At 49.9% G+C, this 12,207-nt stretch overlaps 1 protein-coding gene across 3 annotated transcripts in view; it reads right to left on the bottom strand.

The window, feature by feature from the left end:
- Positions 1 to 2,239: 2,239 nt before the first annotated feature.
- Ypel1 (yippee-like 1) overlaps positions 2,240 to 12,207 on the bottom strand; it is a gene marked incomplete at its 5' end in the record, with an annotated part of 23,242 nt that continues 13,274 nt past the window's right edge. For 2 of the 3 annotated variants that reach the window (XM_013517873.1, XM_013517872.1), the window contains 4 exon segments: positions 2,240 to 2,603; positions 4,325 to 4,433; positions 4,956 to 4,999; positions 8,750 to 9,032. In XM_013517873.1, coding sequence (XP_013373327.1) covers positions 2,514 to 2,603; positions 4,325 to 4,433; positions 4,956 to 4,999; positions 8,750 to 8,866 — 360 coding nt within the window. In that variant the 3' untranslated portion in view covers positions 2,240 to 2,513. 3 annotated transcript variants of the gene reach the window in all.

The raw sequence follows: 12,207 nt of genomic DNA, 5'->3' as shown, positions 1-12,207 counted from the left end.
AACAACAACAAAGAGCTACATTTCTAAAGCAATGCACTGCACCAGAGGGTGCTACAAATGCATTCATAACCCCAGCGTTACTTCCCACTGTTTTCAAGGAAATACTTTAAATAATTTAAATAAAAGTCACAGGATATTTATTGTTTGGGAATTGAAGAGTGTGGAATGGCATTCCAGCACTTCACCAGCACGTCTGGTTAGTTGCGTCACTTCCCCTGAAGCCAGCTCATGGTCAGTTCATTTGGTTTAAAAAGGAGCTTGTATTTTGCAGAAGCAAAGTACGTAACAAGTCCTAAGAACACCAGTAAAAAGTTTTCCATCTGCGCCATCGCAAAAGACAACAGGAAAACCAAAGTGCTCGAAGGAAGGCGCAATAAACTCGCCCAGAACGTACAAAAGCTTTAAACATAATCTCTCTATATATACAAAACTGGTTGGAGGAGCTCTGCAAAATCTGTTCTTCAACTTCAGTAAAGCATCTGCGGAGGCTGCTCAGACTGCCCTTACACCCTGGCAGGCTGGCGATGCCATCAGCACCCCCGACCCCCGTTTCCCTTGGTCCTCTGAGGCTGTGGCCCAAGCTCCCCATCGAGGGAAGGGAGCGTCACTCTCAGCCAGCTCTCACTGACCAGTGCTTGCTCCTTGCTCAGGAAGCTCTTTTCACCTTCCCGCTTCAGCCAGTGGAATGAAGGAGCTGTCTTCAGATTGCAGAGCATGGCGGCAGGGACACCACTGGCTGGAGCGATTCCTTGTGCTGGGACACCTTGGGTAGGAAGCCATATGCTAATTTAGGACTATGGCGACAGTCAGGCCAGTATGCCTGCAGGGAACCGGCTCTGGGAGAAAGCCTGCTGGACCACCGCCAGGGATAGAGGCTTACAGGCCATGCCAAGATGTCCTCTAAGGTGAGGATGTGCTTAAAGTAACCTGCCACTGTTGCTCCTGCTGAGCTGCTGCGTCCCCATGCCATGCTCGCCAGGCCACTGGGCCCAAGGCGATGGTGACCCCCCGCCCTTCCCAGCTTACAGTCTTGGGCAAAGGGCTGGCACCAAAAGGGGAGCTTGGGGTGAGCAGTGGGTTGGAGCCCGGGGGCAGCTGAGCGCCTACAGTGGCCACAGCTTGTGGGCTGCAGCTGGGGACAAGGAGCTCAGACTGAATGGGAAGTTACTTCCTGATCCTCAGCCAGCTTGCTTTCGCTGCCGCTAGACCAGCCTTGTCCAGTGCAGTGTTAGCTGTCCGCCAGGCTGGGGCCATCCTGTCCCTCCACCTCCCCCAGCCCCTTTCCGGTCCCTCTGCCCTGAGTTGGTGCACAGTATGAAAAACCAAAACTTCATTGGGAATGGTTTCTGGCCTCCATTCTCTGCCGGTTGGCCTGCAGAAGCCCAGGAGGATAGCAGGCCATGACTTTAAGTCCACAACAGAAACGCAGGCCTTTCGGACTGCACAGGCAGGCTCCTCTGTGTCGGGCCACCTGACAGGCAGGTACGGTGCGTGCTTCCCGCAGCAGACCAAATGTCTTCTTTACAGCATTGAACCCTGCTTTGAAACTTTGACCTTTTCTGAAAAAATTTAAAACGATATGGTAGATCTCAAGTTCTGAGTTTTTTTCCTGCTGGTTCTGGCCTCTTTCATAGGCAAAAAACAACTCTTTTTCTTCAAGTACATCCAGGACTTACACCTGGTCCAGAGTGCTATTCTCTAACATCATGGACCTGCCACTCAGCAACGTGGACACGTGAGCGTCTGTCAGCACCAAGGGCACAACCCCAGGAACACATCTAGGAGGCTGTCGCCTCAGTGATGGCCCCTGCAGGCCCCGGATGGTCTTCTCTAGGGTCTAGTTCGCTTGCTTTCTAGATCATGGCTTCCATAAATAAGACGTTTGTTAACACACTTCTCTATTTATAACTTATCTAAAATGCTACCAGTGGTGGTCTCTGTTTTTCAACAGGCTTAGAAAACAATGTCCTTCGTGTATAAATTTGTTGACTGCTTCTGAAAGATTCTTAAATGGATACTGTGTCTTCACAGTTCGTCTGTAGGAGGAATAGCCAATGTGTAGTTTCAAGAATTAGGGGAAAAACTGTAGTACTTTCCTCTTAAAAAAAAAAAAGTGATGTGACACTTGGTGCTGAAGGAGGCCTGTCTCCTGTCTCTGGTCTGAGACCTGGTCTGCTACGGACCGAAGGCGGGCCACACGACGCAGGGGGCGGGGTAAGAGAGGAGCTAACTCACCAGGTAAGTTGTCAGTTGGTTAATTTGTTCCCTAGAACTTGAGAACACTGAAAAAAAGAACACTGCAAACTTCCAGCAACAACCGTATACATGAAAAGGACACAGATGGGGACACCTTACCCACAGAGATGGCCCAGAGAGGCCTCCGAGGGTCGCGGCACGGCTAGCCTGCGAGGTTAAGTTCAAGAAATACTGCCATCCAGGACGCTCTATGTCTCCATTACATTCAGAGTCTCTTTCACAAAACAGTATTCGAAAGAGAATGGAACATTTCCACTTTACTCCCAACCATTGTCTTTGATCATGTGGGCAAGCTCAATAATAAACTTTCCTTCCTTATATTTCTGACTGCTCTCAAAGGCATGTTCCTTGGGGGGAAAAGCAGAGAGAGAAGGTTTCAGGACAGGATCTGCTTCCTTTTTCAACTTCTCCACACTCTTGGCAACCAGAATAAATCTCTTGCATCATCTGTACCCAGATGTTCCTGAGCCAAGTGCTGACCTGGTGCCGGAGGGTCTGTCTCAGGTGACGTGTCCGTGGGGGCATGCAGTTCCTCCTCGCGCTTGCAGGGCAGTGTTCCATGTTTACGGGGGGCCACAGGCAAGCTCAGTGGTTGAGTGCTTGCCTGGCATGCTTTTCTTTTTATTTTTTCCCCCCAGCAGAACTGGGGATTGAACCCAGGGCCTTTGCACTGAGCTACATTCCCAACTCTTAATTTTTATTTTTAGACAGGGTCTTGCTAAGTTACCCAGGCTGGGCTTGAACTTGCAATCCTCCTGCCCCAGCCTCCAGACTGCTGGGATTACATTCATGTGCCAACACACCCAACCTGCTTAGCATGATTTGAAACCCTGGGTTCCGTGCTCAGTACGCACAGGCATGCACATACAGATGTGTTTACTGAGTGTCTAGAATGTGTGGGGCAATTCAGGAGCTATGAAGAAGAGTGACATTAAGCACAGAGAGACAATGGGAAAAACAGGTCAAAGATGTTCAGGTAAGAGTCCGCCTTCTTTGCGGGAGTATGACTGTGGACACGCCCTCATTTTGTCACATCAAATGTGTGGCTTGATGCTAGGTGCTGAAGACACAGATGACTAGGGCGAGTCATGCCTGGCAGACACAGGAGAGAGGGCTCAGCAGGGACAGGTGCAGCAGGAGATGCACTCAGCACAGGCCATGGAGAGAGGACAGGGCTTTGGGAAGAGGGGTCACAGCGATGGCACAGAGCTAAACAGGTGGAGACGCTGGGGACCCCTGAAGGCTCCACAGGGCCCGGCTCTGTGCTGTGGACTGTGTCTCCTCTCACAGCCCACGGGGAATCCTGGAGACCAGAGCTGCTCAGGAATTCAAGAAAGAGGGAGCGCAGGCAGCCTGGACCTGAGGAACTCCAAAGCCAGAAAGGAGACGCCTTGAAAAAAGGAGGGTGCCATGCAAGGCAGGTACCTCAAATGCCAGAGCCAGGGTGCAGCATCTACAAGGTGGCCAGGTGGCATCTTCTAGAAGAGAAGCTGCGCAGAGGCAGATGTTTGGAAACTGCCCACATGAAGTGGTCAGAACCAAGCCAGGCTGCTGTGGCCGGGGGCGGGGAAGGGTGAGCAGATGACGGCGGGTGCTGGACAGTGGCAGGAACAGAGACTGAGCACCTTGCTGGCCTCTGCGGTGCAGGCAGAGACTCGGGGAACCCTGGGCGAGGCCACGCCTTGCAGGGGGTGGGCAGACGGGCCAGGAGGGGCCGGCTCATCATCTTTGAGACAGGAGGAGGGGAGAGATGAAGGCTGGAGATGGGGCGGGGATGGCAACGCCCAGCTCAAGGTCTGGGGAGAAAGCGGGGTCTCCAGAGAGGAGACTGTGGACTGTGGGCGGCCCTCAGACTCCAGCCCCAGCAGGTCCTGCTGCCCTGAGTGGTGCCACGTGCAGCAAACAAGGTGGGCCCTGGGTGTGCACTGCCCCTAACCAGCTTCCAAAGAAACTACTGGAAAATGTCGTTTTTGACTGTGATGTCATGTATCCTGCTGCAGGGGTCCGTGCGACTCCCTTGCATCTGGCTGTGTCTGCAGACAGCTTGCTGTCAGAGGCTGGTACTCACGTATTTCCACCCGAGCGTGGTCTTGCAGTTCTCACAGTAGATGTCCGCGACCGCGTGCAACCCAGTGAGAAGGACCCTCTCCTCGGCAGGGCCACAGCCCACGTTCACCCTGTAGGGACGGGGGTGGCCATGTTAGACATCCCCCTTTCCTGGCCCTGCTGCTGGCTTCCCCAGCCCTGGCCCAGCACTTGTCATTAAAAGACCACCAGAAACGGGGAGTTCCTACGAGAAGGCACTGCACCTCTGAGCTCCCCTACCGCTGCAGGCCACCACCTGTATGGAGAGGGGACAACTTCTTTGGAGCAGGTACAGGATACTGGGACTCGAACCCAAGGCCTCCCGCAGATTAGGTGTGCACTCTGCCACTGAGCTCTAGCCCTGGCCTGGGAATAACTTTTCATACCCCCAGGAGATGCCAACACAGAACAGGCTGGCAGGCTAAATGCTCAGATAAAACAACACTTTCAGGAACACCCAGACCAGGGTCAGATCGTGGCACTGACTGGGTAACTCAAGACTGCAGGTGGAACTTCTCTATGGATTCCAGCTCTGAATAACTGAACAGGTGGACAGACGCCATCTACCCCGCCCCAGGCCGCAGCTGGACAACGTAAGAGCAGCAAGTACTCACACGGAGTTGAAGAGGTAGGCTCGTCCCTGGCTACCCTGAAAGGACTGCAAAGAAGAAGTAGGTGTTAGAAGAGTGTTGTGGCCAGCGCCCAGGGATGGCTTCTCCGCATCTGAACCCGGGACAAGGGGAGAGCATGCGCGCCAGCACCAGAAAGGCTACTGCTTAGAGGTCCCACTAGCTCTCCTAGGACAGCAGCCAAAAGAGCAGATGGGATGTGCCCCCAAACTCCAATGCTAGTGGTAGTGGTTACTGAATACCACGAGCTGCTTTAGGGTCTACACTGCCTCAGGAAGAGCCTAATGCTGTTGCTTCAACACTCTGCAAATGACTAAAATCATGGCACCTCCAGCTTTTAATTTTATTTTGAGACAGGCTAAGTGGAACTTGTAAGCTTCCTGCCTCAGCCTCCCGAGCAGCTGAGATTACAGGTATGCACCACTGCACTTGGCTTTTCCCCAAGAGATGGGGTCTGGGTGCGTTGCCAGGCTGGCCTTGAACTCCTGGGTTCAAGCAATCCTTTCACTTCAGCCTGGATGCCACCAGTGCTCTTATTTTAATGTGCATGTTATTTTAATGTGCAATTATAAGCAATAATTTCTTTCTAATTTATCAAAAAAAAAAAAAAGAGCCTCCAGCTGACCCTTGATATATTTCACCTGAGCATGAAATCAACCTTTGCTTTAAGCACTGAGAGGCTTTTTTCTACCTTGCTTGGTGCTAGTTGTTTTTAGCTTTGCTTTTGTGGTAGTAAGGACTGAATCATGGCCTCACACGTGCTAACCACACGCTCTACCACTGAGCCACACTCCAGCACATCCGTGTTCTGATTTTTAAAATACAGCTTTTAGACTTAAAAAGGGGTAGTCCCCTAGGTGGCTTTCTAAGATTAGGAATATTATTCTATGTTCAATTTTATTAATTGTCTTTTTTTTTTGAGACAGGGTCTCACTATGCAGTTCAGGCTGGCCTTGAGCTCACTTTGCAGCCCAGGCTGGTCTCGAACTCACAGCAATCCTCCTGCCTCAGCCTCCCAAGTGCTAGGACTACAGGTGTGTGCCACCACACTTGCTTCTAATAGTCTTATAGACCTTTCACACATCCTTATCAGCTGTCAGTTTTCTAGACTGAATTTTTTAATTCTCTTGCCCCCTCCTCAAGTCCTCAGGTTTTCAGCAGGGCTTAGATGAATGACAGGAATAGCAATATGACTGAGAGCCACACCTCAGTCTCCCCAGAGCACAGGGCAAGCAGTTCCTGTAAACTAGGGCCAGGAAATAAAATGGCTTAGGCTTTGTGGGCCATTGAGCCTCTGTTCCAACTATTTGTCACAGCAAAAAGTAGCTCTAGAAGACTGGAAACAGGTGTGCACGCTGGTGCTCAGTAACAGCGCACACAGGCAGGGTGCTGGGTTACACTGCAGCTATGGGGCGCAGAGGCCGTTTTGGCAGGTAGAGCTGCCAACGAGAAGGGGCTCCCCTGGACAAGGGCATTCCTTGCTAGTGACGAAGATGCACTCAGAAGCTAGCAAATCCCTGTGAGGAAGGCGCCCCCAGCTTCAAGTGCACTGGAATCTGCTCCACATAGTAAGTGTTCCGGCTGGGCAAGCGATGCCCATCTGCAAACCCAGCTACTTGACTGCAAGTTGGAAGCCAGCCTGGGCTGCTAGCAAGACCTTGTCTCCAAAAAGGGCTGAAGACATAGCTCAGTGCTGGTGAAAAATGTTCCTTTAATATTCTGATGAAGTCCTCCAACCGGAATAATGACACAGGGAGGAAAAAGAGTTTCCCAACGCCGTCGTCTTCGCACCAGCGCTAATGCAAGGTCTGACACTCGATGGCAGCCTGCGTGCTCACAGAGTTTAGTTCTCGGCCTCTTTTCAATCTGAAATGCTCATCCAGTGTCACAGTAGATAACACTTTCTTGCCAGGCGTGGTGGCACACACCTGTAATCCCAGCACTCGGGAGGCTGAGGCAGGAGGATTGCTGTGAGTTCGAGACCAGCCTGGGCTGCAAAGTGAGCTCAAGGCCAGCCTGAACTGCACAGGGAGACCCTGCCTCGAAAAAGATGACAAAAAAAAAAAAAAAAAGATAACACTTTCTCTCCGCTCCCTTCCTAGCTGGCTTCTGCTCTTGATGTAAAGTTAAAAACATTTAATGGCATTTTTCGCAAGAAGCATCTCAAATTCCTTATGGCTTCCCTAATGATGAACGCTCAAAATTCTCCAGACAATAATGGTGTCCGACTCTGACCATGTGTCTGATGAACAGCCATGGCCAAGAGCAGGTGTCATGGCTCTGTCATTACCTCATGACACTGGTGCACACACTGAGACTGCTTTGGAAAACAAGGTGCCCAAGAAGCTTCCACTGGTTTCCTGAACCTTCTAGAGAAGCCAAGGAGCCAGAGGCAACAAGACAGCAGAAACTGGCCTCACAGTTTTTACTGCAGATGATGAACAGAGATGAGATCACCTCTTATTACCACTAAAAGATGAACAGATGGAGGTTCTTCTAGTTGAGTTTTAAAAAAAAGAAGGCAAGAAAGAGATTCCTGAAAGGTGTAGCTTCCTGATGGGAGTTTCAAATGGTCTGGGAGGGTGGGCAGCGGGGCGGAGCTGCTCAGAGTGAGTCAGTGATGGGCCAGGGGTCGCCCAGTCTCTGGGTGGGCAGGTGGAGGCTGTGTGACCAGAGTGACTGCCAATACGCCCATTACACTTGGGTTGTTCCAGCTGTCCCACCTGGCCGAGTCTAAACATCATGTACTAATGATGTCTTCTTTATTTACGTCTTCAAGGCTCTTTGTGGCCCTGTGCACAGAGACAACCCAGAGCTTCACACAGCCCCACACGGGCTGGGGCTTTAGCTCAGCAGCACAGTGCCTGCCTGGTAAGCGCAAGGTCCCGAGTTCAATTCCCAGTACCAAAAAATTAGAATAAAAATAAGATTCTCTCACACAGCCTTCTACAGACCCTTTCCTGGTGGCCAGGCCTTGTGGGTCGCTGTGTTTCTTTCCCTTTCTTTTGGTGTTAGGGAGGTTTTCTGCCACTGAGCTGCATCCCCGGGCTTCGTCTGAGCAGCCTCTTTTGTGTGGGGGGGTACTGGGGACCGAACCCGGGGTCCTCTACCACCGAGTTATAATCCCAGCCCTTTTTTCATTCTTAATTTTGAAACAGAGACTAAGTCCCTAAATTAGACTCAAACTTGTGATACTCTTGTCTCAGCCTCCCTCAGTGCAGGGACTGCATACAGGTCTGCACCACTAGGCCCGATTTTCTTCCTTCTTAACTCTTGAGCTTTAAAAAAGCTCTTGGGCTGCAGCGTCGTTCAGTGACAGAGCACTTGCCGAGCATGTGTGAGGCGCTTGGTTTAATCTTCAACACTGTGCACACGTGACTTTCTCAGTTCTTCTTGTTTGTTTTTTGGTGCCGGGAAATGAGCTCACAACCTTGCACTTGCCAGGCAGACGCTGTGCCACTGAGCTCTATCCCCGGCCCTCCCAATTCTTATTAAGCTATTTCTACAGCCTTCTGAGATCTCTCTTGCTTTTGAATGTTCTCTGACTCTGCTCTGACAAATTATGGACTCATCTTGTTCTTCATGATGTACAGGAGTCCTCACTGTCGGCCTTGCGACGCCCATGCCAAAATCACCAAGACTCAGCCTAGCCACGCTGACACATAAGCCTTTCAGGAAGTCTGTGATGATCAAACATTCATCCCCTAAGCAGGAAGCACAAGGGCAAAGAACCGCTGCATGGAGGTCATCTCGCGGGTTTCAGGACGCAAACCACTTGCCTTGGAGATCAGCTCGTCGTGATTGGCCAGGTGGGCTCTGCAGTGGATACAGCTGTACGTGCGGTGACAGCTCGGCAGGTAAGCTTGGAACGTCTTGGACTTGGTCATCTTCACCATGTCTGCTGCACGTTCCTCACTCAGCTCAGGGCTGACGCTGGAAGAGCTGCGGCTCCGCCAGGCTCTGTGACAAAAGAAACACTGGAGAATGCACACCAGAGCCGTTGCTGTCTGGAGCGGCGTGTGGCACTGTCCACACGGCGGGGGTGAGAGAAACTCTCACAACCTGTCAACAGATCAGACGGAGCTGTGGGTTATGGAGAAGGAAATGCATTAACCACTTACCACCCGATTCTTTAAATGCAGGATGACCAAAAGCTGCATATTGTTTAACTTTTATAATATTACAGGAAATATAAAACAACAATTACATCAAATTTATTCAATACAAGAATCGACTGACTGAAAAGACACCTGCCAGAGCGACGCTTGGGATCGTCAGTACGGAAACAAATGCGCTGCCTGAGTGACGCTGGGGTTAACTGTAACGCGGTTAACGAAGTAGATTTAGGGTCCCTGAAGAACGGAAGAGGGACGGGACCTGAAAACAAAAATCTAACTCTTTATTTTTGGTCTTGTTTTTATCTTCTGTGGTGCTGGGGATGGAACCCACGGCCCGCGCACGCGAAGCACACGTTGCCCCACTGCGCCCCGGCTCACGTTCAAGTCAGAACGTGAGTGTCTGCTCCCTGTTAACCACTCTGCATTGTGAGATGCGGCAAAAAGACCATCTTTAGACCCAGAGACTTGAGAAAAGGCATTTGATGAAATCCACCTTATACCCTGTTGGCTTCAGGAAACCCGAAAGAAAAGGAGCAGCGGGGTCCATCCCAAATGCTAGACTAACGACCCGAAGCGCCAGGAGAGCCGTGTGCGAGACAGGCCAGTATTAACTCATCTGCAACACATTATCAGTCTAGAAATAAACTTTCCAAAAAAAAAAAAATACCAACTTGGGTACAGTCAAATGGTCTTTGATCTATCGTCAAAATTGCCCAGCTTATCCACGGGAGGGGGGCGTAGTATTTTCCACAGACAGTGCTGGGGACACTGGGTGTCCACACTCCAAAGCATAAAGCTGGCCTCTCATCTAACACCATACACAAAAATTAATTCAAAGTGCATCGAATACCTAAATGTGAGAGCCAGAACTATAAAATCTTAGCAGAAAACAGAGGGGGAGAAAGAAGCCTTACTGATCCTAGATTTGGCTATGATTCGCCGGACATGACACCAAAATCACAGGCAGCCAAGGAAAAAAATAAATGGGACTTTATGAAAATTTAAAATGTTTGTGCTTTAAAGGATTCTTAACAACAGGGTGGTTATGGAAGAAAATATTTTCAAATATACCTGATACACTGTCAATATCCAGAATATGTAAACTTCAGTCAACCAATACACACACACACCCGAATGATTTTTTTTTTTTTTTTTTTTTTTTTTTTGGGTCTTGCTATGTAGTTCAGGCTAACCTAAACTCACTACGAAGTGCAAGCTGGCCTGAAACTTGCAGCAATCCTCCTGCCTCAGGCTCCCATGTGCTACGATTACAGCTGTGCGCCAGCACCCCTGGCCAAATCTTACTAAAAATGGGCAAAGGACTTTATATTTCTCCAAAGATAGCAATACTGCATGCACAGAATTGGTTAAGATAGTAAGTGTCAAATATTTAACATATTTGAAAAGAATGATTTTTAAAATTATTTTTGAAAAGAATCTTTACATATTTAACATATTAAAAAAACGAAAGCAGGTGAGTCCATGGCTGATCCTGCCACCCTGGCCCCAGCACGTGAGCTGGTTTCTCTCTCCTCTCTTCTCCTCTCTCCTCTCCTCTCCTCCCCGGCTCTTTCCCCCCCCCTTCCCCTCCCCTCCCTGCTCAGCCTCAGCTAAACTCTCAAGTCAGGCATCCTGCAGGGAAGGTGAGCCTAGGGCAGAAGCAGAGCCCTAGCAGCCTCTGACCTGAATGTCACTACTTAAAAAATTACCTCACAGGTCTGCCCAGGTGACTGACCTGGCATGGCTGCAGGGCTGCCCTGCACAGCGCCCGTCCCCAGAGCCCCGGCGGACACTCTCACTGCATCCCTGCACACAGCACGGGCCACATGCAAGGAGGGCTGCACGGGCCCCTGGAGGCAGCTGCCCTGAGCTCAGTGCGATGCTGTCATCTCAGCCCAGGCTGTCACCTATGTGACGTGAACTTCACAAAGCATGTTCTTATCTAGTGCATGGAAGGGTATGTACGGCATACGTGCGCACGTGTGTGTACGCTTTTAGCAGGTTTCAAGTTCCCCACATCTAACCACACTCAAACAAAATCAACAGCCTGCTTACCATGCATAGTCCAGATTTAAAAAGTGCTAAATGAAAAATGGTTTAAGATTTTATAAAAACCAACTTCCACTTGTAAAACTGTGCTATGCCACAAATCTGGACCAGCTCTCCTGCTGAGAAGTACTACAAATGCCAACAAAATGAAAGGACACTTTGCTGACCGATTGCTGTACTGGGTTTTGAACCCAAGGAGCACTGAGCTACATCTCCAGGTGTTGTGGTTGTTGTGAGATGGGTCTTCCTATTAGTCAAGGCTGAGCCTCCTGCCTCAGCCTTTCAGATGCTGGGATTTATATCCCATCATGCCCAGGTCCCCAGCTGGCCTTGAACTTGTGACCCTCCTGCCTCAACCTCCCAAATAGCTGGGATTACAACAGTGTACCCGTTTAGGGTATCTCCTTAAAGGTATCAGGATGCTCAGGAGACAATGAGGAACAAGCACCACCTTCTAGAACAGCAGTCCCCATAGGAGTGGAAAGCATGAGCCCAAGTCCAGCAAACCTGGGCTTCTGTTTACAAGTTTCAGGCCAGCCCTATGCAGAGTGTGATGAGTGTAACTGCCCACAGAAAGGAAGCTTAAAATGGCATCTAAGCTGAGCGTAGTGGCACATGCCTGTAATCCCAGCACTCGGGAGGCTGAGGCAGGAGGATTGCTGCAGGTTCGAGACCAGCCTGGGCTACAAAGAAAACTCAAGGTCAGCCTGAACTGCATAATGAGACCCTGTCTCAAAAAGAAAAAGAAAAAAAAAAAAAAAAGATGGCCTCATCTGGATTCACAGCTGAAATTCCCATCTGTGAGGTTTTGTGAATTAACAGTAGATGAATTTCATTTAAAATGGCTTTAGGCTGAGAGTTGCTCAATATACCTGGCAGAAGAACACACAAATTTAGTCTGGAAGAGATATCTGTACTCCAGGCCTGAGAAATCCCCACAAATAGGCATGGTGGTGCACACCTTTAATTCCAACACTTGGGAGGCTAAGGCAGGAGGGTTTCATGTTCAAACCCAGCCTGGGCAATTTATTGTTTTATTTTTTATTTTTTTATTATTTTTTATTTTAAAG

The sequence above is a fragment of the Chinchilla lanigera genome, unplaced genomic scaffold (genome assembly GCF_000276665.1).
Source record: "Chinchilla lanigera isolate Chin_1 unplaced genomic scaffold, ChiLan1.0 scaffold00041, whole genome shotgun sequence".
NCBI classification, from domain to species: domain Eukaryota; kingdom Metazoa; phylum Chordata; class Mammalia; order Rodentia; family Chinchillidae; genus Chinchilla; species Chinchilla lanigera.
The sequence above is the reverse complement of the archived record's forward strand: the minus strand, read 5'-3'. Positions and strand labels throughout refer to the sequence as shown.